Source organism: Talaromyces rugulosus, chromosome I, assembly GCF_013368755.1.
Source record: "Talaromyces rugulosus chromosome I, complete sequence".
Taxonomy (NCBI): Eukaryota; Fungi; Ascomycota; class Eurotiomycetes; order Eurotiales; family Trichocomaceae; genus Talaromyces; species Talaromyces rugulosus.
The window spans coordinates 3933643-3959952 of NC_049561.1; the positions used below are offsets into that span (position 1 = coordinate 3933643).

A 26310-nucleotide genomic window follows, 5' to 3' on the forward strand; every position below is an offset into this window, starting at 1 on the left:
CCAATTCTTGCCCCTGTGTTATCTCGCTTCGGCCCATCGCGCCCAAGTGCCCGGGCGATCTTTGCCGTTTGAATCCAGCCAAGGCGCGGTCTCTTCTAGTTTCGCCAATGGGACGGGACAAGATGCAGATCCTCGTATTCTCCCTTGGCCAACTGCTACCAGCCTACCAACGGCCTCGTCATGCCTTGAAACAGACAAGAAAGGCTGGACTATCTCGCGCGTGCCATTCCCGTCCGGGGTAAAGTGGAGGTCTGAGAATCTCGTTAATATTGTAGCTGAAAATGCGGCTGACTCAAAATAGAGCAGTAAAACCGCGTGGCTCCCCTCCACCACGTTGTGTGTGGCTGAAAATATTTCGTAAAAGAAAGAATACGTTATTCCTTGGCCCCCCCTCAATCCTACCGACAGGGACTTCGTCAAATGTTATGCGGCTCTTCTGTTCCTTTTTAATGTGCTCAGCAACCTAGATAATTTAACCCCCACAAGGCAGGCCCAGTTTCATAATGGAATACGGGTTTAGAAGGGCTGGGAATCAACTACGCTGTCAACATGTACGCTTCACTCGAAGGACGAAAGCGCCAGCGCACACCATGGCCAACCTTGATCATGATAGTCCTGATGATGGTCTGTAAGACGGCGGTGGCGGTGATCATAGTTGTATCCGACGGCCAGGCAGTTGATTCATGGCGCGTCAGTCCGGCGGTGATACTGGCATTACTCTCGTCAATTTGGAGCGGTATGCTTGCCTTTGTTCTGACGATGAGCACTACAATCACCTGGTGGCGGAGTGCCTGTGAAGGCGCGACGCTAGAAACCCTGCACTGCATCTGGAAGCGCGGGCTTTCCCTATGGCATCTATCTGCTCTTCGATCGAGCGCTGTGGTGCGCAGAGTCGTTCTGGTTGCGTGGATAGTCATCATTTCGCAAATGGCACACAACTCTCTGCTGCAACGGGCGACCCAAACCACGCTTAGCCAGGCGTCCTTTTTTGACAATATGACTTTGGATGTGCAGACGCAGATTCCCGACGGCTGGATGGGCGCTGTTTATGATCCATCGAGTATGGTTGGCTCGCGTGGTTCGCTTTCTGCCATTCAAGACTGGTGGATGAATAAGACGATCTCAACCATCCCACAGACAGCTGCAGGGAATCGCTCTGGCTCTCACTGCGACGGTACATGCCGCGGAAGTGTAAAGGGCATGGGGATTAGCTATGAGTGTACTTCTACCAGTAGGAGTCTGGACCTGACGGCAGGGCACAACGGGGGCACGTACATATTTTCAATCAACACCACGCTCTCGTATAACTCGGCAACGAACACGCCGTTTGTGGACTTGCTAGTCCTCTACTCTTCAGCAGTTGACGGGGAGTGCACGGCAACGCTGAATTTGCGAAATTGCAGTATCGAAGCCGCCATCGTGGAGTACCCGATAGTGATCGAAAACAGCACTGTTGCACTGGACAGGACTCGGCTCGACCCTCCAGTTGTGGTCGAAAAATATGTATCCAAGGGAGACATGCCAACAGCTACAGTCGGTCAAGGTGCTGGTCCTCTTCAAGGAATCCATGGGTTTGTCTACGACACTTTAACGACCAACGTCTCGCTGGTCAATACTGACAACCGCGTCCGACATACGGGACGGTTCATCGGTGACATTTTCTTCCAAACAGACGAATCGGCCTATGACCAGGCAATTCTCCATAAATGTGGTCTCCAATGGTCTGATCCGACGCTGTATGTTCTCGACGCGATGCAGGATTTTCTCTTCCGTGCAGCCATCACCAGCGCACGCAACAGCACCGACGACGATGACGGGGTCCATCAGACGTTCAGCGTCAACCGGACAGCCGATATACTCACCTACCAATCCAACTACGGCTTCTTAGCGGCAGCTCTGGCTCTCATGTCTCTTGCCTTGGGCTGCGTGATATTGCAGCTTTGGGGATGGTGGCGGCTCCGACATTGTGTGGTAAGCTTGAGCCCAGTCGAAGTAGCAAACTCGTTTGGCGCGCTGGCGACGTCAACGCAGCTTGATAATCACAATTCATCTCCTCGTTTCACCAGAGACAATAAGGATGTTTCCACGGTTGATGATATTCTACATGCGGTTGGAAAGTCAACAGTGAGGTATGACGGAGTGGCATTTCGTGGAAGATCTGTGTATTCGTTGCAGGGGAGGCCAATATCTTTAGGAGTGCTTAGCCCAGAGCGCCGTGATGTTAAATAGTTTGATGTTGATGTGTTTGAGCCATACTCCTTATTGACGATAATGGGAAATGCCGTTGGACGTGTCACTAGTGTTGAACAACACCGGTCTGGATTTTCTGGTCACATCTGGCCATGTAGGAGGGAAAAAAAAACCAACACCACTATCGCGACATCACCGAGAAATAATGACACTTGACAGATAGACGGGGCGATGAAGCGTCAATCAGTGGTGGCCGAACATTGCATACATCGGGTCTCATTATGACTCATTTTAGATCCCGAGGGTTCGCGTAGATATTTCAAGAGCACACACATCCGCCCTGTGTACGACAATGAACATGGAATGCTCAGGAGCACACATGGTAGTTATATAGATAACTATTACTTCAGTAAGCAGCCATGGGAGACCCCCGAGTCCGCAACATGGACCACTTCACGGCGACCACCCATTCGGCCATCTCACCCATTCTCGACCCGTCCGCAAACCGCTTCCAGCGACCCTTTAGCGTCTGCATCATCGGAGCCTCGGGCGCCATTGGCCATGGAGTCGCCAAATCGTACGCACGTGCCGGGTGCAGTGATATAATACTCGCCGCAAGAGATATCGAGACATTGAAGACCAATGCCCAGTCGCTTGCCGTGGCCGTCTCCCCAGCCCCGAGAATGCATATCCAGCACTGCGACATCGCCAATGCCGACTCGGTGCGTACGCTGACCGAGTATATATCCTCCAATCTGCCTGTTCTCGACGCCGTTGTCCTGGTCAGCGGCATATCTGGCGCTATCGAGCTGCGCATCACCGACGGATCTCCAGCAGACGGCGCCTGGGCCCAGGTATTTGGTACTAACGCGCTGGGCACGTATCACGTCGCGCACTACTTTGTGCCGTTGCTGTTGAAATCGCAGACCAAAAGCTTCATGGTCGTTGGCTCTGTAGCCGCATGTATCACAAAGGGAATCATTGCGAATACCAAATACTGCGTTAGCAAGTTGACCCAGGCGCGCCTCGTGGAGTGTGTGGCAGAACAGTTTAAAGAGGAGGGCTTGTTTGCTGTGAGCGTCCACCCAGGAGCGGTCAAGAGCCAAAATGCAATTGACAATGCACCGGAGCAGTTTATGAAATGTAAGCTGTCCTTTGTGTAGGCTACATGGTTGACGAAGCTGACTGACTTTTTGCAGACTTGACAGACGACCCGGAGCTTTGTGGAGCATTCTGTGTCTGGCTGACACAGGCCCCGGCCAGGTTCCAGTGGCTGAGTGGGAGGCTGGTCTGCGCGACGTGGGATCCGGATGAGCTGCTAGCGAAGAAAGATGATATTGTTAAAGGCGATCTTTTGAAGTTTGAGGCGAGGACCACCCTGGACCAGTAGCCAGCACAACAGCCGGGCTACGAATGAAGGAGCGCCGGTATTTTTGCGTGCATCAACAGGCTTGCGCGGATTGGAAAATAACCGTCGAATAATTAGATTCCTAGTTGCACGGCCAATACCAGAATAGCGAGGACTATTCAGGGCCCAGTCACGGGCTTTTGGGCATGGTGGTCTTCCTTTCCATCAAACCCGATCATCTCCACGTCGATATACACTGCGCCGCTGTCAGTGGAATGACCAAAGACTCGTTTGTATTGCTGGTATGTCGGTTTTATCAACTGATATTCTCAGGCGGAATGCAATATCGTATATAGTCATCAAAAGAAATGTTTTGTAGCTGATTATCTCCACAACAAAGCGAAAATTCACCATCTGTCCGTCCTTGAGCCCTAGAAATAGTACTAATGAATATCGAGTGCCGCGATACTAGTGAAGTTTTTTTCGGCCGACTTGGTAGGCTTGTTTTCGCTAAAGCCCGAGGCAAATGAGGTTATGATGAAGTCTCACGATGAAAAGTATGAAGGTTGTTGGTATGAGTGTGTGGGTTTGCGTTTGCCGTCCGGTCACTCGCCTTGTGGTAGCTGAAGCCTGACAAATTAAGCACCCACAAACTCACTCGGTATCAAGGGCGAATTATCTTTCGATCAGTCTAGTTTTGAGCTATGATAAAGAACTTCCTCGACTGAAACAAAATAACCCCAAAAAAAACATGAGACATTAAACAAAACCGTCACTTTCTTAGCGTGAATAGGTCTGGGTTGTTATTCTTTCAGCTATTTAGATAGCCTCCGGTTTCCGTGTATACTTTAAATGGCGCTCGTTGTCTAGCATCTGCTGGGTGGACTGTATCAACTAGCTAAACCCTCTCGGGAAAAAAGAAAAAAAGGGGGAAAAATTGAAAGCTAGTGTAGCAATAGAAATATACCGTGTCGCAGAATATAACCACATAACTCCCAAGAAGAAAGACCTGTAACACGAGTTCGACAAAGGGTCAGACGACCAAATTTGAGTGATAATGGAATAAACTAATTATTAAAGCCAATTCACTCATTTTGGTATCGGTCTCAAGAGGTATTCCGTGTTATTTAAGATGGTGGCCTGCAAGATTGTACATTAGAGAAACTATTCTTAAAATCATCGAACCGGTAATAACAGTCATATTCTATCACAATGAACGGTCACATAGACACACATGGTGCCAAAGAGGACGAGGACGAGGATAGTCCCTTTCGATTTTCTATTTGGGGTGGTCTATTCCCGATTAAGCCAGACCATCCTGATGTTGAAGCATACAATGGCTGCCGTGAGGATTTGATACATATATTGATTGACCAACTTGGGTCAAACTGGCTGTTGGTGTCAATCTTCCGCGCGAGCTTGGAACCAAGCGGGCCCTTTAAACCCGAACCTTGCCTTGTGATAATGGTGCAATCGGAATACCAATGCAATTGGAGAGAGCTTGAAAACTGCCTCAGAAAAGCATTGCATCCTCCAGCCAAACATTTACGAATTCTTTTCCTCTCCGGTGCATATGATGAATCATTAACTACACCTAAAAGTGAGGAAGTCTTATGTGGCGATTTGTATCGCGAACACATTCACTTGGGAAAGCCTTCTGGCCGAGATGGGGAAATGTTTTGGCCAATTTCTTCCAAGAAAGGCGAAGAAATCGAATGTACAGGTGGCGGGGTAGTTGGCCTCCAAATAGGTAATAAGACACACTGGGGCTATCTTACATCTCACACTGCCCTACAGAAGAAACCACCGGAAAAAAGTAAGATAAACAGACACGGGTTTCCAGTCTCTACATTATCCGATACACCTCAGTTTCTGTCACCGCTAAGAACACGGCTTATGTGGCTATTGAAAGATTGGGAAAAGCGTTTTTTATACGAAATAACACGTAACATTCGTTCTCCTATGCTCCTAAGTCATAGACGACATCGACGGATTGACGATTTGTTTAATAGCCCTCCACAAGTCATAGAGAAGGATATGCCACCCCCAGCACGTCTACTTTTGGCTTCAGGCCGAGTTTTACGAGACAAACACATTCAAGATTGGGCATTTATTGAAATGTCAGAACAAGAGCTTTCCATGCCTCTTTCACGCCAAAATATTCTAAAACCGGCTGCTCAAGAGCTACCTACTATCAGATACACTAGATCTCGCCAAGACACACATTTTGAGAACGGTTCACAACTGTCGGGTTTTGGTAAAATGGAGCTCGGACAATGGTATTTCAAAAGTGGAAACAAAACCATGTCCACCGACGGAATTTGTAATGGGGTCACAGCAATTGGACCCCTGAGAACCGAAAATGTTCGCTACGACATGCATGGAAATCGAATTGTCTCAACGGATAAACGATTTTTTGAGGATTTCATTATGTTTGCTGGGGCCAAGTCGAGAACATACACCACATCCGAGAGGAGCCAATGGCACCAGGTAGATTTTAGCTGGCTTGGAGACGCCGGATCATGGGTAATCGACGGACACAGGCGATTTTGCGGCTTGCTACGCGGTACGGTCGGAATTATGTTGCCTGAGAGGTGTAGGGATAATACACGTTTCTTTAGGACTATGGGACTGGTATCTAGCGTTGATCACATCTTGCCTTCTATTGCTGAGCGCGCGCGTCAAGATATCGTTGTCAGTCTAAATTTTCAAGGAGATGGGTCATCCCAAACTTGCTCCGTTTGTGTGCCCCTTGAATCGAAGTAGAACAATTTTTATTATATTGATGGTAATATATACATTTCAATGAAAGTCTCTTATTTAGCCTTGCTTTTGCCATTTATCCATAACCTAGAACTCAAAAAGGTTCTAACTACCGAGGTAGTAATGCTCTAATGTTATGGTGAATAAATGGCATTTCAAAGGACCATGATAGCCGTTGTGCGTGCTGGGAATGGAATGAGTGGCAAGTGTATCTGGTATAGAAAGACATATACGCACAAGTCCAAAAGCTGGATATATTAGCGTTTAGGACATTATTTCCTTGGATGGAAAATTTAACGAATCTAGAAATGAATAATTCAACATGTTCAAATACATCTGTATCTGTTTTCGGTAGTAAGCTATGTAGGCAGTTCTATACGTGTCCCCGTACCGGAACTTCCGTCTTCGTGCTGGTTCAGCCCCTTTTCTAGTGCCACTCGAACACTACTCATGGGCGAAACACACCCAATATTGTGAAGCCCTGCGAACAAAATCCCGCAAACCTTGCCATCCCCGTCGATCACTAGGGATCCCGAATCTCCTTCAACCATGACTTTTAGATCAGTGGTTGACATTTTGTTGAATGGCAAAATACATTTGGTTTTGTAATATGTATCCTCGTATCCATCAAAAACCTGCATAGACGCGCCGTTGCAAGTGCCGGAAGTAATGCCGGACATGAATCCGGCCTTGAAGTACCACCGTCCGCCGACAAGATTTCCAAGGCCGGTTACTTGCCCCGGCCGCCTAGCTCGCGCACTCCGATCATATGGGAGGACATGTTTAATGTCGTCGATGATAGGAACTTCGTTAGGAAGGAAATAATCCACCGAAGAACCTTGCAGTTCGACGAACGCACAGTCCACAAGGAATCCGTCTTGATCGGCTGCCTTCTGCTTGGCGAGGACTTTTCCAAGTTTTGCGCAATACACTGAGTCCGGAAAGTCTTTCGTATCCTCCTCGCTCTCCTCACGCTGAATTTTCAAGTTCTCTATCGATGGATACGTCATGAAAGCCTTGTTGTCGCCGGCTGATTTGTCTGTTACAACGTGGCAACACGTCAGAAACCCTTGGTAGACCTGTTTACCCACGAGTCGCACATAGCCTCCTAACGTGCCAGTAGCAAAAGACTCCCGATCTCCGTTGACATCTTTATCTATGCCAATGGACGACCCCATCTTAGGCCTTCCTCTCGCAGCCAGGGTCAGAGGCATCCCGGGGTGTTTTTGGGGCGGCGGAGTCATCAGTCCAGTCTTCAATATCACGAGAGGGACGTTCATAATTTCCCTTATGTCCCAGTCCAGCTTACGCCAGTCGACGCCTTCGTCTTTACACCTGAGGCAAATAACGATGGCCGGAGAAGGCCGCGGTTTGGTCTTTTTCTTAGGGCGCGATCTAGCCTTTTTCTTTTTTGAATGGCGCCGTTTGGTCTTTTTCTTTTTCGAACGACGCAATTCGGCCAGGAAAAGGCCCATGGAGATCAAAGGGCGACATCGCTGAAAACATGGTTGTCCTAGCTGTGATAAGACAAGTCGCACCAGGTCGTCCTGGTTTCTCTCGTACACGTCGATAACAGGATAACCAGCCGGGATCGAGAAGACGTGGCGGACTTATTCTGGATATTTTTTCGTATCATGGTTCTTTTTGTGATGTTTTGTGACCTTAGCGTTGGTGGCCATGGTCGTCGTGGGTTTGGTACGCAAAAATCAAAATTTCAATGTGTTCTGGTACCCAGGGAGGAGAATGGGAAGTATACGGAAAAGAGGACGAACATGAACGGCCAGTCCTTTTTGTATTTCGTGATTGCTTGCTTCACTTGGCTTGCAGACATGTCGGAGCTGTCCGTAAGCTGATATATCATATTGGAGTATTCGTTGTTGTTTGTCACCCCGGTCCTGTTCTACATATTGCTTCTTTCGGGGTTCTCATTCTGTAAATTCCGGCCGATCAGAAGGGCCATTTCTTGTCCTTCTACTATCCACGTAGTTACCGCTGCAGCTATGTCAAGGATCATGTTTTAGCAAAAAGAACTGCCTGCTACTAGTAGAATTTCCCTGTAAGTATCCCCACCGCCTCATCGTTTTCTGACGCTGAAGATCATGTGAAGAACAGCCACTGCTTGTTACACCCAAAGAAAACCCTTCCAGCAAACGGGTACTTCTTTCATCAAGGCTGTGTTTCTCGTCAGTGGTCAATCTTCAGGGTTGGGCCTTAATGGCTAGAAGCCAATTCGGCGTCTCTGATTGCAGATCCGTGCAAACAAAAAGCTCTATACTGCGTCATCCGGACAGCAATCGCAATGGCACCGATTTCGCGCTAAGGCCAAATTAAGAAATTCTGCACACCTCTTGTCGTACAGCCTACTCTTATTCAGGCAGCAATCATGCAGTATCCCGGTCGTTCCAGGCCCGGTTTGCAAGAAGTGAGGCTCAAGCTGCAATTTCCATCACTTTCCAGTGCTTTCTATGCCTATGTTCTGGCCTTGTGCTAAAGTGACTAGATGACATTGCATGAATTTATCTTTTTTCTGTTTTTCTCTTTTTTCCTTCTTTCCTTTTTTCTGCTCTCTCCCTCTCTCTCTCAGAGCATAGTCATACTAGCATTTTACTGTGGCGCATAAACGCCAAAGTACGAGTGGAGCGACGCCCCCCCCTTTTTTTATAAAAGACCCACAGAACGAGTCACGGTGACTCGTTCTGTGGGGTGGCATAATAGCACTGAGGTACTAACAATGCAACACAATACGAGATTGTCTTTTCATTTTCTCCTAGCCCAGGCTACATCTGCAAATAATAGACTTCCTGTTTTCCCGCTGTGGCTTCAGCCCTAAGCCGGAAAAAGAAAATTTCCAATTTTTAATGGTTGCAAATAAGCTTTAGACTTTACAAACCGCAAGGGAGCTAACCAAAAATATAGACTTTAAAATTTTCAGCATTAATCTGGTTAGAGTGGTCGGTCGGCAGTAACGCTTGTCGACAATTAGCGCAGCCCAACTCAACTCAGTCGAGCTTGTCAGGAAGTACGTAGGTGCGGGTTAGCGCATATTAAATTAGACAGGAGACCTCGTGCTTGTGCCACGATGTTCCTGCGCAAACATTGACCCACAACTTGTCCTTATCGCTAGTGCATGAGGCTATTCCAGTCCTGGGCCACCGTTTCGGCCTAGCTCAACTCAACCTCAGCCACCGACTTCCTTTATTTGCAAGCCTTGCTTGTAATAGTAGAGTTTCGCTCAATGATGAACGAGTAAGAAAATCTGTAGCTCACTCGTTAGAATGCCCAATGGCGGCAAAGGTATATTATTGACTTGCACTGTACTACTTCAATATCGCTAATAGTATTGCTTTCTAAGTAATACGCCATTTGATATCAAAGAATAACTCAAAATTAAGGAATAGATAGAAGCTAGTAGCTAGATAATGCTAACGTCTGATGTAACCACAACCACAAATTGATCAATAATATTTTGCAAAAAATAAGTAAATAAATAAATGAAATAAACGACCGAAGAAAAAAAGCCTTTAACATCAAACACTCTGTAGGCTGGAGTCGACATGGATAAAGTCCGCCAAGAGATCTCCATAGAGTCGTTCGGGAAAGCGTTTGTTAGTTTGTTCTTTCCAAAATGGAGGTCCACTGTAATAAGGTACGCATGATTAGTATTAGATTAATGTTGAAACGACCAGATTCCAATCTCATGAACTCACGCATTGACCAAATTGCTCGCCAGAAACTTCCCATGGGTTTCTTGTCCAGAGACCACAGATGCATAGATAATAGTGCGACTACCTTCCTCAACAGTTCGGGCAGCAAACTTTCTGTAAACATACATTACGCCTCGTATTAACGCTGGAGCATGTCGATCGAACTCTGTGGCCACAAGCCCAGGGCAAAAGTTGTTGATAATGACGTCCGTGTCAGGGACCAATGTAGCCAAGTGACGGACAAAAGCGTTCATGACTAGCTTACTGTCACCGTACCTATTAATCGATTTGTACAGCTTCTTGTCATCCAAGTGTTCTAATATGTTCTCGTCGGCCGATAGAGGAACACTTGAAAACCCGTGCATTTTTTGCATTTCCGAACCAACGAAGCTTACCCGAGAAGGGGTGTTGCGATTTAGTGCTGTTTTTCGGAGTAGAGGGAGGAGCTTAAGCACGATGAAGAAATGGGTGTAGCAGTTGACTGTGAATATCGTTAGCTTCTTCCAGAAAAGAGGCAGCTTTCGCCTTGCTCAGGGGTACGTAGAGGCTAACATACCTTGCATGATCCTCTCATGGCCAGCCTTACTCAACTCATAATTCATAATGCTCATGCCTGCATTACATACAAGGACATCCAAATTCGGTACCTCTCTTTCAACTCGCTTACAGAATTCCAACCCTGATTGGTAGTCGTCGAGGTCCAAGTGAAATAATTCGATTGTTGCATCGGGGTTTGACTTCAGGACTTCCGGGTCGCGACGAAGTGCATCAACAGCTTCATAACCTTTGCGATCATCCCGTGCGGTAATGATTACCCTCGCAGCGTTCAGAGTCAGAAATTGGCGAGCAGCTTCACGGCCCATACCAGAGTTTGCTCCCGTGACTATGACCGTCTTGCCCTTAAGGCTTGTTGCTGTCGGGGTGGGGGGTATACGTGGTTGTCCCATAGTGTATATGTGACTTGAAGGAAAGATACACCTACCAGTTGTGCGCAGGAAAAACGATCAAACAAACTGAATTAATAAGACAAAAGTCCAATACTCCTGTCGCATCTTGCAATGCTATTTATACTACTTTTCACACGCTAAAAGGCCATTTTGATTTCTCAGCAGTATAGATGCGATATGCTCGCTATGGACCTGAGTGGGTACCTGCCCGGCTTTTAGAGTTTTAGCGTCTGGGGCCCAGTGGGGTCTTGGTACATCCGAGCCAGTTGTAATCGTTACCAGTAAAAAAGTGACAGGGGTCGGACGCGCTAAAATAGCAGGGGTCGGCAACGGGCTTCATTGGTCCGGGCAAACAGCCGCTTCTCTGACCTCGCTCTATCCCATTAATGATTATTTTATCCTCTTGATCATTAATAATGGCCGTTGGAGACCCCCGTTCCATTGCGACAGGGTCGCTAGCGCCAGTAGTATGCACTTCATGCAAATCGCGCAAGCAAAAATGTGACAAATCATTGCCGAGTTGCTCCCGTTGCAAAAGGTAAGTGGCATCTCGCTTATCACATTTTGTATCACCTACTATGCATATTTACACGATACAATGATAGGCTTCTGTTGAAATGCGACTATCCTGCGCCAGCCTTGTCAAGACAGCCACCGAACGAGCTCAATAGAGACTCCAACGGCGGATCACTCGCGTCACCTAACAAACCCGAAGCTAGTCGTGAGCAAGTGCTAAAACAAGACTTTGACATTCTGCAACACGAAAGCTTCCCTGATTTGGCTCGGATGAACGAAATTTTCATCAAGCACAAAGGACAGCTCGTCGATCTGGCAGATGTCTTTCTTTCCTCTTGTCAGAGATGGGTACATATCGTCCACCCCGACATGTTTCGAGAACGCTGCAACACGATACGGTTTGAAATTTCTCATGACTATTTTGCCCTACTTGTCAGTATGGGAATGGTATCCCGGCCGTTCTTGGACGGAAGCGCTCCTGACGCGTTGCGGCTGACCATGTATGCGACGGTGAAGAAGCTTTTTTGGGAGATGGTGCCTCTTGCACAGCCTACGCTCTGTCTTGTCCAAGCAGGTCTGCTGCTTTCTGTGTATGAATATGGACAAGGCCTGTTGAACGCATCTTATATTACAATATCCGCCTGTGTGGGTATGGCACAAATCCTCGGACTCTGCGCCGTGCAGCCTCCGCCGCTTCCGCAACTGGGGACGTTGAAACCCCAGGATGAGGGGCTACAGACATGGTGGGGGATTATGATTCATGAAAGGTTTGCATTTTTCTCCGATGAAATTAGAAGCAATCTAACAACCATGTGCGCTCTCATAGAATGATTAGTTTGAAAAGCGGCATATATATCAAACCTCTGGCGTTTTACAGTCCCGACTCGATGGAGAACGAATCACTGGAAGAGAAGCTCCGGTCTATTATACCTCAAATTAACATCGACAGTCACTACCCTTGTTTTTATCTTCAGGCAAGGGCTGCGATCTGGCTTGATCGCGTTTTGGACGTGATACGAAGTCCCGGCACGGCAACTCCAGAAGGGCGCATTCGTCTTCAAAATTTGGATCGAGGGTTGCTTATATTCTTGAGACTTTTGGTCCAGCTGGGGATGGGTACTTGTTGTGAGGCTATTGCTATTGGGTTGAAGTAAGTTTGATTTTATTTATAGTTCATTGTGTCTTCGTACCAATACCCCAGACTGCCGTCCCTCCCACCCACCTAATTCGGGTATCCCCCGCAGGCTCTGTCAATTGGAAGCAACATTGAAACTTTTAATATAGCTACTTACGATTTTAAAATTCCAGTGCTTTTTTTCATCTTCACAGATGGCGATTCAACTCGAACGACTCTTTCATTTCCACCAAACAAGACAAAATTGAATCGTCTCAGGCTATTGAAACAATACTCAATGTTTTGACAGATATCTCCACTGATGAAGTCGCTAAGAAAAAGGGCGGCAGTAACGAATGGATGCTGGGTGAAATATTTCCGTACACGGTAGATACAATTTACCAACTCGTCCTTGAGATGCGAGAGCGCAAGCGGCTTGCATATCAAACCATTGTTGACCCCATAACGGATGCTCGGAACGCATCCCCTGCCTTCGAAACGCAAGTGAATATGTTGAGATACATCTTGGAGAAGCAGACCATGCGATGGCAAATTTCTCGTGCGTATAACCTCTTTCCCTCGTGTTTTAGCCTGATATCATTCTTTGCTGTTTCCTGGGTACTCTTTGCCTCCCGATGATTTTGCTAACCTGATCATAAACAGATGAATTCCTAGAATCTTTAGATTCTATTCCAAGTTAGAAGTTAGCGAATATTTTCAACCAAGTATCATTTTCTATGACAAGACGTTTCATCATCCCATCCCCTTCTATCAATTTATCAAACTAGGTCACTGCATTATTCTAATATAGAATTTATACATATGTAGACTTGGTTTTCAGTTTTCATAACAGAGTTTATCTGAAGAAAAGGTTCAAGGGGGTAACTTTCATTCAAGCATCCGGTTCAGTCAAGTCGCAAACTATTGCTGGGCTATGTATATTCACTATGCCACGATTTCCTTGAAGGTCAGTTTCAGTCTACCCAAACGCTCCGATAAAATGTCACTAAATCTGCAACTAGTTCTTCTGGTCTTTCATGCATTGCAAAATGTCCACCAGCGGGGTGCTCTTTCCAGAATTTGACATTGGCAACTTTCTCCGCCCAGCTCCTAGGCAAGATACCCAACTCGTTAGGAAATGCGCTGAACCCACATGGCATTTCGAGATAGTTGTCTGCCCAACTTCCCTGGATCATCATTGCGGGAGGATTATTCTCCATATACATGACGAAGCCTGTAGTTGGGCCTGGCCAGTAATGCATCAGTGTCCAGGTGATGAGCTCCGTTGGTGTCCAGGGGTAATTGTCGGACCACAAGCGAAGCTTGTCCCAAATCCATACGAGCAGACCAACGGGGCTGTCATGCATGGAATAGCCTAGTGTTTGTGGCCGAGCCCCTTGAATGGCGCCGTAGTCGAGGTTGGTTTTCAGAAACCAATTGTGAAAACGGTCAAGAGAGTGTTTCTCGTATTCAGTATACTCGGGTTCCCTGCCGTCAGGAAAGGCCGGCTTATATGTTTTGAACTATTATCGTGAGTGAGTACTATCAACTTTCAGGTACGTTTTTCACGGGCTCTGAGGAAATACCATGTTCAAGTGCAATGCCCGTATGTTCTGCGGATACATCAGGGCGATGGCCCTAACCACCCAACTACCCCAATCACCTCCTTGGACGACATAATTTTCGTATCCCAGCTTACACATGAGATTATGAAAAGTCTCGGCATGTTTCCTGAGATCAAATCCTCTCTTCTTGGTATACTCCGAGAACCCGTAGCCGGGTAGCGACGGCGCGACCACATCAAACCCCGCATCGGTCAGCGGCCCAAGTCCTTTTTCGATCTCGAGAAAAGAGCCCGGCCAGCCATGTACAAATAGTAGTGGGATACCGCTCTTGCTATTCCCTCTCGCTGTCGATCGTTTGTATACAAAATGTACGTCCAAGGGACCAAAGCCATCCGACACCGGGACTTTGGTAGTGAACTGTGGGAGAGCCGCGTTTATTCGCGCCTCTTCGTCTCGCCATGAGTACTTTGTCTGCCAAAAGCGAACGACTTCTGATACTTGATTCGTCGTCAAGCCGTTTTCTTCGTTCCATGCAAAATCATGCTGAGGAAGCCTAGCAAGCTTGAGCTTTGCTGCAAGCAGGTCCACTTCGGATGAAGCTATATTAATCTGCTCAACGAGTTAGAGAATCGGATGTTGTATACTGCTTGGATGTTGTTAATAAAACATACTTTGAACGGGGTAATGTCAGCCATGGTATCCAGGTATGTCACTTTACTTCAAATAATATCGCCAGCGTGTGTAAGAATCACAGTGCTTGAGTTGCAAGTTGACGATCCTACGAAGTGAGGCCGATCTGTGATACACAACGCTAGTCCCAACATGGAATACCGAGGCTGACTGGCTCTGTGATGTTATGATATACGTAATCGATATTACAAATCATCCCTTTATCCAATGATCATCTTCGATGTATAAAAAATAGTTTCACTTGAGCATCATTTGTGAACAATATGCTCGACTAATAAGATATTTCGCTACTACATGTCAGGATTATATTCTTGAACGTAAAGTTCCATATATTTCATACCAGTGTAAAATAAAGCCGACAAGAATACAAATTCACCGCTGTCGGATAACATTTAAACACTATTCATGCTCCTCTTGTCCTTGCGTTCTCTTGGTTTGTCTTCTGCTAAGCTCATTCAGGTCTGCTTTAGCAAACGGGGGCATGGGAATGTAAGTTTTTGAAGAGAACTGGTTTTCACTAGGTGCAGCGGAATCCGATCCACTTTCACTGCCTCGTACATAGCTTGGAGCACGGCTCAGGTAATACATTTCTCGCGAATTATCCTCATATTCATGATATACTGGATAGTTTTGGCCGATTTCCTCACATCCAGCCTGACTTGTGCTCGTTCGGCGGTTTTGGGATCTGGCCCCTGTTCTCAATACTAGGGCATTTGGCTGGATTTCGAATTCTTCGTGTATATTTGCGTCACCGGAGTTGGAGTTATGTTCCTGGCCCATATGGCGACTCCTCAATATCAATGCGCGAGAGTTGGAGATACTTCTGGAAGTCTCTGAGTCGGGACTCGAATTAACTGAAGGATGGGCATGCACAGGCCGCCGGAAGTCTCCCACAAGTCTTTCATTATTTTTTGGATTCCGTGAATTTGGATGACGGTTGGAGACATTTGATCGAATGGGTGTAATCGAGTGCCTCTGATCTCTGCGCTGTCCATGAGATGATGATTCCCGCTGCTGACGTGACGATGTAGAGACCGGCGAAGAGAGCGACGAAGCACTTTGTAACTTTCTCGCCTCCGAAATAGGCTCACGTTTTACTTCTTGTATTATATCGATTATTTGCGATAGTTTCTTTACACAAGATCGATGATAATCTTCATTTTGGTCATGCTGCCGTTCCAGCGTTTGCTTTGTTTTCTCCAAAGTGCGCTCATAGCGTCGAATCTCTTGCCGCAGCATTTTTCTTACAATACGGTTGTTAGTATAACATCTAAAAACACAAAGGTCAATCACCGCAATGAAGGGTACTAAATCTCACATGGTTGATGAAAGCGATTTTCTTTCAGTCTGGCTCAATGAAGAGTCGAAGCGTATTTTTGAAACATTTTTGTCCAGCAGTAAGATGGTTCCTAGCAACTGAAGGCTCGATTTGACGCTCCCAAGGGTTACTATCGGAACTTGGATCTCCTGCCTGTAAATATTCCATCTAATTATGGCCAATAATTTTTCCATTGGATTTGAACTGGCACTCTTCTGCAACGGCTCGAGTCGCTTGAGCAACCTTTCGATCCTACTGTAAGCATCGGTTGATTGTTCCACAATGATTTGGTCGATTCCGCTTTGGCGGGCCTTTTCTTTAGCTTGGCCCTCAATTTCCTTGGTGCTTTCATTGAACATCAGTGCGAGATAGCGGCAAGCATTGACTTCTTTCCTCAGCATATCGATATCTGCTCCGGCATACCGTACGTTGCGGTGGAACCTGTACAGGCTTTTGGCGTATTTTCCTAATTGAATAGGCAAGCTCTCAAGGCCCCCAGTGATAAATAACACCATGGCAGCAAATTTTTGTGTTTTAGTTATGAAAAGAGATGCAATGAAATTATGGAGCCTATTGGGGCTGTCAAGTTTTATACATCACTTTTGTTCCATCTTCGGGGATGGGCTTAGGTTTATTTCAAGCTGTCCTTGTAAACAAGTACGCTAAAAGTGGCCATGTGCTTCATACTCCTCATTCCATCTACTTCCATCGCACTGACAGCGTTATGTGCATTACTAGTGGACTGCCCTAATAGGAAATCCGGAACAAGGCTGAGAATGACCGAGTAGATCTAGCCCATTCCACGTACGAGAAATCTATATTCTATAGATGTTACATTATTTAAAAGCGGTCTAAATTGCAGCTGGTTGTTATCTGTCTGTCACAATGCCACATTCGATCATTCATTTGATTTTCCTGGGAACTGACAATGATGCCATTTAAAAATTGCTACGGCGAGGCTGAGAGCAACCATGCGGGGTCTACAGCACGCAGCCAAGCCATCTATCATTCCCATGATGCGGGAAATTCCAACACAGGGCCGTAAAAACTGCACGAGTACCCGACGTGTCTCATTTATCCGCATATGTACTGGCTACTCACCAAAGGCCAGCTACGCTAGGCACTAATGTACATTTTGTTGGCCTTTTCACAGCATTTATTCGTTCTTGGGTTTGAACTGCTCGTTTTGATGGGATAGCTCTGAGCTTTCGAGCCTCTATTTTACTCTATTAGCTAATAGGTGACAATCAGTAGACCTTCATTGTGGCTATTCAGGTATATTGATAAACTCCAAAGGTCCACAAGGGTGGCGATAGAGCAACATTGCTACAGCGACTATGTCTAATCATGGCCGGAAATTCATTTTTTTAACAGTATGCAGATTTTAGTCCCAATTAAATCACTGAAGATGAACGAATGCATGAGTCACGGATCAGGCTGCTCATCGATATTGCTTTTGACACTTGTCACATGGCAGCTATTCATGCAACCTTTGTCTATCAAACAGCACACACATTACAATCTTTGGTCTACCAATGACAGATATTAGTACATTAATTATTTCGGCTGAAAAATTGCCCAGTTAAAAGAGTGTTTGGCCAACCTCGGACGCCTCCTCCTTACCCCGCAGGTCTCTGGGACCAGTAACAGCAATCAATGTATACATCGGCGTCAACTTTGAATTTAATTTTTCGTGGAAGCTATTTCGGTTCGGCAATATTAGAGTAATCCGCTTTTAGTTAGTTTACAAATTTTGTAGTTCGCATTGGGAATTAATTGGTAGGCTCAGAAGGATTCGTCCAAACCTCGGTTTGCTATATCGATTCCCCGCCCGGCTGCTATCCGAAGCACAGGGTTAAGTAAATGTTGATATCCAACAAGATCAATTTTTGCAATGGTTTCATGAGCCCAATGTTTAATGATGGAATACGCAACATCCCCAAAAGACAAGTCTCTAGAGTCCCCTCCATTGCAAGAACCCCCGACCAAGATATATGCGCTCAGTGAAATCGCCCAGCACAACCGATTAGATGATATCTGGGTCATAATCGATGGCAATGTGTACGATCTTACAAATTTTGTGAGCGAGCATCCAGGCGGGGGAAAAAGTACGTATTGTCTCGAAATGCTCGGGTCAAATCAGAAGATTTAGTATAACAAATATTAACAATAAGACAAAAAGTCCTCCAAGGCGTTGCCGGTAAAGATGCCACGAAGAAATTTAATAAATACCATCGGCCGGCGTTGATTTCCAGGTATGAGGCGAGGTTGAAGATCGGTCAAGTGCAGCTAGAGCAGTCGGTTGAAAAGAAAAGTAAATTTCGGATTCGACTGAATTTCGCAAGTCACGGTGGTAGATGAAGGGTGCAGGTTAGAGGGCTTTCCGTCTCGGGCAAATTTGTAGCAATAGCTCAATAGCACAGGAGGGTTATAGATACGTTTGCTATGTTATCCTTCCTAGGGGCGCTCAAATCATTGCCCATCCGGTTGCTCTATGTCTTCAGGAAGAACCGTGACCTCGCCTATTGCTTTGCCACTGTCCGATGTTACCATGATCCTAGGAAGCTTCCACTCTGGATTCGTCCGGGCACTTTCGACAAAGGCTTGTTTGAGTTTTGCTAGTGAGTGCGTCTCGGTATCATCCAACCCCGTTGCCTGCAACAGGTCGTCCGAGATGGTATACACTGGCAAGTTCAAAACAACCACCAATTCAAGTTCGATCAGATTGCTCAGTTTCCACATCACCTCCATCCAGTATGCCCCGAAGAACATGTAATCGTTGATCTGCACAGTCAGGCGGCGAATGGCCGTCAGCTCGGCAGGACCGAGATATCCGAGGAGAGAGTCTGGCAGACGGACGATGTCACGGTCCGGAGCCAAATAAATGCGCGAGTTCGGCACATACTCTGTGGCAAAGTAGGGCGAGTACACACGCAATGCTTCATTCCGGGCTTCGCAGCTGACGCGCAGTTGTGGAGGATTCTCGCGACTGGCGCGAAAAAGACGCGCAAAGCGGCGAGAGGTGGGATGCACCCCGCGCACGCACGAGATGCCGACGACAGGCTCTACATGGACCAAAGAAAGGCGCCAAATGTATAAGCGGAGTTCGGCTGGAAGAGCAGAAAAGATATGGAACATGCTTGCAGTCGATATTAGTTCCTATGTCCTGCTGTTGGTGATGATCATTTTCTGCGGCGCACCTTATCTTAGCGCGGGGTCAAACTATTAATTGGCCCACGGTCGTTCTCATCTCAACCTTTTGTTCGGACGGTCTATTCAACGTTTTGCTGTTGTCTGATAAATGGAATATTACAACCAAATAAACAAACAGCCTTCGACGCCGGTTTTCATCATGCCTTTGGTGGTCGCACGCTGTTCCAGAAAGCCCGTGTCTCTTTGGCGTAGCCAGTATGCTCCAGGCGCAGCTCCCATTCTGATCGATGTGCTTCTGCTATTTCCAGGTAGGGCTCCATGGTGCGACTCAAACTTTCACGCGATGTGCCCGGGAAGTGAACGAGGAGATCACCGGGATGAACCTGGCGATACTCCGGCGAGTCCGCGTTGATCTCTCCGTTGGGAAGCGACATGTATGCGTTGAACCACCGCATCGGACAATACTCCACTGACCGGGAGAAATATTTGTTCTCGTCTAGGAGATATCCTAGCACAGTCTGGTCGCTCGTCAAACCATCCGGTTGATGCTCCCGACTGGTAATAGGGTATGCAATGGCAGCCGAAAGTAATTCGACCGACCATGGGTGCACTCGCAGGAGAAAAGCCCCATTGTTCATTCCATTCCAGTCATATGTTAGCAACATATGCACGTCTAGAGTGCCAGACGGTGGTAAGAAAGTCTCTAGCGGCATGTTTGGGTTCATCAGCACCGTATCGCTGTCGAACCAACTATTAGATTTTTTGTCAGTAGTATTATCTAGAAGAGCAAGACATGAGCACACTCACAATAGCCACTCGAGTCGTTGGTCCAGTGGCTTTTCCAGTTCTTGAAGAAGCAGCGACAGAAGAATGGCGTTTTTATTCCATGTGCCGTCGAGGATGGGTCTTCGCAGGACAGATAAAGGATACCCCATTCGGCGACTATGCTCTCTATGTGTGCTCAAGGCCCGCTCATAGATCGACTTATTGTCTCCATAGATCATGGTGACTTTGCCGATTCTCCGCTCATCGGGGTTGTATCCACGACTTTTATCGACACCCGCTGCAATGAGTTTAGCTCGACACAGTTGAATAGACACAAGAATCAAACATACGATAGTTGGAGAACAAATTTAAAAGGCAAAGGATTCCAAGCACAGCGAGTGTCAGTCGCAGCACAGGCATCGGCATGTTTGGAGTGCAGCCCTTGTTAAGGGTCGCTCGGAAATGCTGCCAGCGCATTTAAAATATTGCAGATTCAAGGTATCTAAAAGGAAGAAAGCTGCCAAAGCAGTTTATCAACTTGGGACTTTATTTGCATCCCACCTTGACAGACAATCGATCCCTTGGATGCTACCCTTATGGCGGCAGTGATCCGGACCAACCATCAAGACTAGCGGCAGCCCAGAGACCTGATCTTAGGGTCTCTGCCATTTTGAGCGCTGGTTGGCCGCCATCACTGTTTCAGAAAGATTACAATTGTCCAACGTGCATATTGGGCGGCAAGGGGATAGCGGATAACAGCTGCTGATTGACTGCTATTTTTACTCTGCGGCGGCTGCTTGGTCAGGTGGGGCCAATACCCGTCTCGTATTGGATTGTAGTTTCCAACACCATATTGACCAATCACGTTCGCACAATATGCACTTATAGGCGCCCAAACCTTTGGTTTGTAGATGCAGTCTATTAAAAGACAACTGGACCTGATGCAGTAGTATTTAGTTCATGGCAACTGCACAATGAGGCTGCTGTCCAACATTGAAATGTCACGGCCGGGTACGGCTGCCCACCTAAACGGCCTCTGCATCTGCGACAACATTGAGTTGTGATCTAGCGTTGTTGAAATCATTAATTGAAGCGTCAGTGTTTTATTATCGAGTCAATTCTGATCTTTTGAGCTATGGCGACCGCTCCCTCAACGACGGTACGAATGGGCTCGTCTCCCATTGTGACGACGACAATAGCCATGACATTTATTTTCACACAGCCCCCAGATTGCGTATCGTCCTGGGCTTTCGAGCCGTTCAAGTATAACAACTAGTACCCGGGAATTTTGATGCAAAACTGTGGCTCGGTCGTTAGCTCATGTTTTCCGTCTGGCTTCGCAAACAGCGGGAGACTGTCGGCCAGCGTCATCTACAGTCCTGGCTACTGTCCGGCTGGATATACTTCTGTGGACGCCACTGTAGACAGTGGAACTACCACGGCCACCTGCTGTTACTCGTGAGTATATTCTATTCTTTCCCCACTGGAAAGTCGGGGAAAAGGACAGAAAACATGTTAATCTTTCTACAGTGATTTCTCTTACACCACCTCGGCCCAGATCGACAGCCACTCTGTAACAGTATCATTCGCCGGATGTACAAGTATGTTCGCATCATCAAGTTCTACGACCGTGCCCACTGCCGCCCCCAAGGAAAGGGTCGACCCAAATCACAGAACCTATTCTCATGTGGGCTCAACAATCACAATCTTACATCGAGATTCAGACTCTACATCTGAGCCTGCGAAAACCACGTCGGCATCTACGACCATTTCTAAAGCCGTCTCTCACTCTACGTCGCAAACATCCTTTCCGGTTTCCCAGAGCGCTACGGCGACATCTGAACCGGATTCGGCCACTAAACATGGGCCCAGCACGGTTTCTAATTGCTGGCATTGGCATCGGTGCCGGTGTTATAGCATTATTTATTGCTACCATGGCTTTCTGGTGGTTCTGGAGACGCCGAAGAAACAAACCTGATAATCCTGGCATCACGGAGACTCCATCCAGAAAACAGCAATATCTTTGCAACATCAGCACCAGTGGGGCAAAGCAGCCATATGAGCTTCACTCTGATTCTCGATACGTCTATCCGTTAGAGCTGGACAATACTCAAGCTAGAGCTAGCAAATATATGGCAGAAATGCCCGGTTGATATAAAGTTTGTTTAGTTGAGTTATTTTTTTTTTCTGCACTACATCTTGTATTAGTTAATGATCTGTATTATATACAAAATTTATCTTATTTATCTTCATGTTTATCCGCCTAGTGAATAATGTCCAAATGTTGAAAAGCTCCACCAATCTATCAAGAAAAGAAATACCTTTTGATAATTGTATTTCAATTCCTACATGTAATATTATCGTGTCTCGGTTTCACATGTGCAAGAAAAATTCAACCTGCATATCAATTGATTTAAAAAATAGTCTAAAAGTTGAATGTTTCAATGTTGTGAAAACACATGTGAAACCTTTACTGTTCAAATATTTTCTCTATAATTATATAATTGCAAGTACAAGCTACATGTAGTGATCTATTTGCAATCTCTATCAATCCAAAACGATCAGCTCCTTGTCCGTCTCCCGGTCTGTCCATTCTGTCCAGCTGCCATCATAAATCCGCCTCTCCATCCCATATCCACTAACCTCCAATGCCAGATCCAAAGCCGCAGCCGTCACGCCCGAGTTGCAGGTGAGAATGACGGGCAGTGTTCCATGCACGCCAGCTCTGGCAAAAAGTTGACGTAACTCGTTGGCTTTGAGGAGGGTTCTGGCAGGCCCTAAAATTGAAGCGAGAGGAATGTTTATTGCAGATGGCATGTGCCCTGGAGTAGTTGGGTCGCTTTTATCTTTTCCAAAAAATCGATCGTGTGGTCTCGCATCGAGAACTTGAAAACCTTCCGCGGTATTCTTTGACAGTAACAGATCGCGCAACTCCTTGTAGTCAATCACAGCATCCGAACTTAAAGGCTGACAGATAGGATATCTATCCACCTGAACGTTCGGAAGTTGAGGTAATTCTCCGGAAGAAACATCAAAGCCACCAGCAACATAGCTAGAGAAATTATTCAAGACGTGGACATCAGCGTGCCCAAAATATCGGCATGTCCACGCTACTCGAGGCGCAGAGTAAAATCCTACCTCGAGCGTATCGTAAACAACAAGGATATCGTCTGGTCGAACACCCAGATCCGTCATGCAAGTAGCAAAGTGGACGGGATCAGGTAGCATTACTGGGTATTTTGACGTAGTGTCCCTGATTTGATCCATATTGAAGAATCTACGTTATTTATCAGTCCAAAATGTCCATTCTTTTTTGCGCTTGCCTTGGTTGCTGTATACATGGATCCTGGAATATGATTCCCCTGGTAAGAGCCAAGAGTCGACTGCCGACCAACTGCCACGGGAATGATGCGACGAGGCGAAGCTGTAGAATGAGAAAGGGCGAGGTGAAGCTCTGCAGGAGACACAAGCACTGATTGGAAGGGATCTCCGGGCTTCATGGTGGAACGTTCTGTCTCTCTATTGCGAGTGTGCTTTTGAGAATTGTGGCGAAAAAAATCTTGCGCTCAAATGCGAATTGAAATCCCTTGTTTGATGCTGTCGCAAGCCAGCCAGTGTTAGAATGTCGTATAATAATGCGGTGACTATAAACCAAATTCATAATCTATGGAGTCGAAATTGTATAGACATGGAGTCGTCCGATGTTGACAGATTCAACACTTTGAAACTGTGTACTGTAGTGCTCGGCAACCCCGCACAAGCTTTTACCACCGCCATTTTATGTATATATGTCTATACAGATCTGATGTCGACGCCTGATTCGGGCACTTTGTAGAACTGTGAAGTACTATAATTGTGTAATTTGCTCAGTATACTTCGTAGTAATAGTGTGTCTACCTATAACATGTATTTTCAATACTACATTCTTTGCAAATACAAATGACGAACCTGCAGTAGTGGGCTTTGTCTAGCAAAACTATAACTTACCATGCAATATTATCATCGAAAAGCCATCAGTGCCACGCACCACAAAAACTTGATAGCACATATTAAGCATGTTACATCGGCCTAGTTTGGCATTCATGCCCCCATGATGAGGTCGTTTGTGCGACATGTCCACAGTCCGTTCCCCTATAGTCCAACTCCACAATCCAGCATGGTTTGTACAACCCCCCTGTAGGATCCTCCACTGCACCTTGTTCACCATCAGGGGTACAGATCCTAATTCCTGAACAGACGCATTGATGGTGATCGGCTTATCAGTGAAACGGCGGCCGCGAAGATCACTTGCTGTAAGCATACTCAATCACACCACTTTTAAGTAACCATGCATAGCGCTAGCAGGGATATATGGACCTCATGTTCGGAGTAAATTGCTATCTATGCATAATCCTTGTACGTGGAGCTGCCTGCAGACCGCATGACAAGCATCACTAGGCTGTGGATTTACCGGCGGCGGGCAATAGTGCGTCCTTGAATTTGGGGCACATAATTTACTACTTTATGGTAAATAAGCATCGTCAATAGACTCAGTAAAGTTAATACTAACAGCGTATAAAAGACAATAGCGCACATAGTCGGTGCTTGAAAGTTGACTCGTATGTCGATCGCCCGAATTGTCAGGCACTCGTTGCTAGCGCCGTTACTCGTACGGTACGGCGGCGTGACAATACGCGTATTGTATTTGTACCTGCTGCTTGTTCTCCGCACGGTCTATCGCAACTACTGCAACTATCCCTTCATCCCCTCACCATACTCCTGATCTTGCTTTATTCGGAGCTTGGAAACAGATCCTGCTGCAGAACACGCACACTCTTCTAGAAACAAGCGCAAAGTATCCGCTACACACCAGACAGACACTCAGAAGCATGTCGTGGCAGCAAACAGCGCCGGGCGTCTATGCTCGCCCCTTCGACACCATCGAGCGTTTCTACCGCGGCATTGCTGCGTCAGGCGCCCACCTCAATAGGGAGCAATACTTGATCTCCAGCACCGTGCAATTCAAAGATGCGGTGTCGGTAGAAGACTTGCGCCAGGCCTGGAAGGCCCTCATTCACAAACATCCGCAGCAGGCGACCGTCGCAGACGAGTCCGGCTCGAATCTGACCTACACGGTGCTCTCCCCGGAAAACTTTGACGCCTGGGTACAGAAGACGTTGATTGTATACCCGGAGAGCGACACCCGTTCGGCCGAAGAACTCGATGTTGCCTTGTCTCCTTGCCCTGTACTCACGGCGCATTATCTCCCAGCGTCCAGAGAGCTACTGTTTCGCACCCCTCACTGGCGGTCTGACGGGGTAGGCCTGATCCTGCTCCAGGATTCCTTCTTCACCCTGCTCGCCGAGGGCTCATCCGCCAAGGATCTCGTATTTGACGGTTCCGAACCATCACGGTTTCCTGCAACCATGGACTCGGCGGCGTCGATCAACCTGGAGGTCACCCCGGAAATTTCTCAGGGCGCCGATGCACAGCTTGCTGCCCTGTTTACCGGGTCGGCTCCTGCTGCTTTTGATGCTGAGCTGCCCAATAGCTTGCCGAGCGAATCCCGGCGCATAGGCACGCATCTGTCGCGAGAAGAGAGCCAGAAGGTCATCGCTGCCAGCAAGGCGCGCGGTCTGACGGTGACGGTTGCAGTGCATGCGGCGTTGTTGACCGTGATGCTCAAACACGCGACTCCAGCTGATGGGCGCCTTATATGCTTTACGACATACAATATCCGTGATCGTCTACCGGCTCCATGGAACGGTAGTGCCGCCGCCGGTACAGTGTACCACACGGGCAGGGCATGCAGTGTCGAGTTCGGCGCGAACAAGACATACGATGAAATTGCCAAGTTTCTCACCTCCGATTACAAGCGAGACTTGCAGCCCCTGTTCGACTATATGGCGGACTACGTGCCAAAGATTGGCGCTATGCTGGCCGCGCCTCTTGAGCTGGCGCTGCAGGCCCCTGGTGGCGCACATCCCGAGCTAAGCTCCCTGGGAGACCTGGACAAGTGGTTAAAGCACCAGTACGTTGGTGCGGCCAACACGGTGGAGCTTCAAGATTGGTGGCTAGGTGTGGAGGTCATCAACAAATTGTTGCAGTCGTATCTGTGGACACGCAATGGTGAATTGACTATTGCGCACCATTATAACGAGGCGTTTTACGACCGCGCCTTTGTAGAACAGATTTTGGGAGAATGGAAGGCCACCATCGTGAAGGAATTGATTGAATAATTTACCCGTATATCAATGG

At 47.1% G+C, this 26310-nt stretch overlaps 13 protein-coding genes across 13 annotated transcripts; 6 read left to right on the forward strand and 7 right to left on the reverse strand.

The window, feature by feature from the left end:
- Positions 1 to 549: 549 nt before the first annotated feature.
- Positions 550 to 3580, forward strand: TRUGW13939_01313 (uncharacterized protein; the record flags this gene model as incomplete). Its single annotated transcript, XM_035484514.1, has 4 exons — positions 550 to 2228; positions 2301 to 2344; positions 2608 to 3333; positions 3390 to 3580. 4 exons carry the CDS (start codon positions 550 to 552, stop codon positions 3578 to 3580), a joined length of 2640 nt encoding a protein of 879 aa, XP_035340407.1.
- Positions 3581 to 4750: 1170 nt separating this feature from the next.
- TRUGW13939_01314 (uncharacterized protein) lies at positions 4751 to 6304 on the forward strand (the record flags this gene model as incomplete). The annotated part of the gene is made up of 1 exon (XM_035484515.1): positions 4751 to 6304. The coding sequence occupies one exon, from the start codon at positions 4751 to 4753 to the stop codon at positions 6302 to 6304; it is 1554 nt and encodes a 517-aa protein (XP_035340408.1).
- A 356-nt stretch (positions 6305 to 6660) lies between these two features.
- Positions 6661 to 7581, reverse strand: TRUGW13939_01315 (uncharacterized protein; the record flags this gene model as incomplete). The annotated part of the gene is made up of 1 exon (XM_035484516.1): positions 6661 to 7581. The coding sequence occupies one exon, from the start codon at positions 7579 to 7581 to the stop codon at positions 6661 to 6663; it is 921 nt and encodes a 306-aa protein (XP_035340409.1).
- A 2247-nt stretch (positions 7582 to 9828) lies between these two features.
- TRUGW13939_01316 (uncharacterized protein) lies at positions 9829 to 10952 on the reverse strand (the record flags this gene model as incomplete). Its single annotated transcript, XM_035484517.1, has 3 exons — positions 9829 to 9937; positions 10009 to 10486; positions 10562 to 10952. The coding sequence occupies 3 exons, from the start codon at positions 10950 to 10952 to the stop codon at positions 9829 to 9831; spliced, it is 978 nt and encodes a 325-aa protein (XP_035340410.1).
- A 416-nt stretch (positions 10953 to 11368) lies between these two features.
- TRUGW13939_01317 (uncharacterized protein) lies at positions 11369 to 13283 on the forward strand (the record flags this gene model as incomplete). The annotated part of the gene is made up of 5 exons (XM_035484518.1): positions 11369 to 11490; positions 11558 to 12235; positions 12295 to 12618; positions 12798 to 13141; positions 13246 to 13283. The coding sequence occupies 5 exons, from the start codon at positions 11369 to 11371 to the stop codon at positions 13281 to 13283; spliced, it is 1506 nt and encodes a 501-aa protein (XP_035340411.1).
- Positions 13284 to 13556: 273 nt separating this feature from the next.
- TRUGW13939_01318 (uncharacterized protein) lies at positions 13557 to 14842 on the reverse strand (the record flags this gene model as incomplete). Its single annotated transcript, XM_035484519.1, has 3 exons — positions 13557 to 14105; positions 14169 to 14756; positions 14819 to 14842. The coding sequence occupies 3 exons, from the start codon at positions 14840 to 14842 to the stop codon at positions 13557 to 13559; spliced, it is 1161 nt and encodes a 386-aa protein (XP_035340412.1).
- Positions 14843 to 15236: 394 nt separating this feature from the next.
- Positions 15237 to 16076, reverse strand: TRUGW13939_01319 (uncharacterized protein; the record flags this gene model as incomplete). The annotated part of the gene is made up of 1 exon (XM_035484520.1): positions 15237 to 16076. One exon carries the CDS (start codon positions 16074 to 16076, stop codon positions 15237 to 15239), a length of 840 nt encoding a protein of 279 aa, XP_035340413.1.
- Positions 16077 to 18076: 2000 nt separating this feature from the next.
- Positions 18077 to 18516, forward strand: TRUGW13939_01320 (uncharacterized protein; the record flags this gene model as incomplete). The annotated part of the gene is made up of 2 exons (XM_035484521.1): positions 18077 to 18263; positions 18338 to 18516. 2 exons carry the CDS (start codon positions 18077 to 18079, stop codon positions 18514 to 18516), a joined length of 366 nt encoding a protein of 121 aa, XP_035340414.1.
- Positions 18517 to 18627: 111 nt separating this feature from the next.
- TRUGW13939_01321 (uncharacterized protein) lies at positions 18628 to 19293 on the reverse strand (the record flags this gene model as incomplete). Its single annotated transcript, XM_035484522.1, has 1 exon — positions 18628 to 19293. One exon carries the CDS (start codon positions 19291 to 19293, stop codon positions 18628 to 18630), a length of 666 nt encoding a protein of 221 aa, XP_035340415.1.
- Positions 19294 to 19505: 212 nt separating this feature from the next.
- On the reverse strand, positions 19506 to 20493 carry TRUGW13939_01322 (uncharacterized protein; the record flags this gene model as incomplete). The annotated part of the gene is made up of 3 exons (XM_035484523.1): positions 19506 to 20058; positions 20116 to 20371; positions 20424 to 20493. 3 exons carry the CDS (start codon positions 20491 to 20493, stop codon positions 19506 to 19508), a joined length of 879 nt encoding a protein of 292 aa, XP_035340416.1.
- A 1265-nt stretch (positions 20494 to 21758) lies between these two features.
- Positions 21759 to 22226, forward strand: TRUGW13939_01323 (uncharacterized protein; the record flags this gene model as incomplete). The annotated part of the gene is made up of 1 exon (XM_035484524.1): positions 21759 to 22226. One exon carries the CDS (start codon positions 21759 to 21761, stop codon positions 22224 to 22226), a length of 468 nt encoding a protein of 155 aa, XP_035340417.1.
- Positions 22227 to 22620: 394 nt separating this feature from the next.
- On the reverse strand, positions 22621 to 23573 carry TRUGW13939_01324 (uncharacterized protein; the record flags this gene model as incomplete). Its single annotated transcript, XM_035484525.1, has 2 exons — positions 22621 to 23350; positions 23413 to 23573. 2 exons carry the CDS (start codon positions 23571 to 23573, stop codon positions 22621 to 22623), a joined length of 891 nt encoding a protein of 296 aa, XP_035340418.1.
- Positions 23574 to 24941: 1368 nt separating this feature from the next.
- Positions 24942 to 26291, forward strand: TRUGW13939_01325 (uncharacterized protein; the record flags this gene model as incomplete). The annotated part of the gene is made up of 1 exon (XM_035484526.1): positions 24942 to 26291. One exon carries the CDS (start codon positions 24942 to 24944, stop codon positions 26289 to 26291), a length of 1350 nt encoding a protein of 449 aa, XP_035340419.1.
- Between the last annotated feature and the right edge of the window lie 19 nt (positions 26292 to 26310).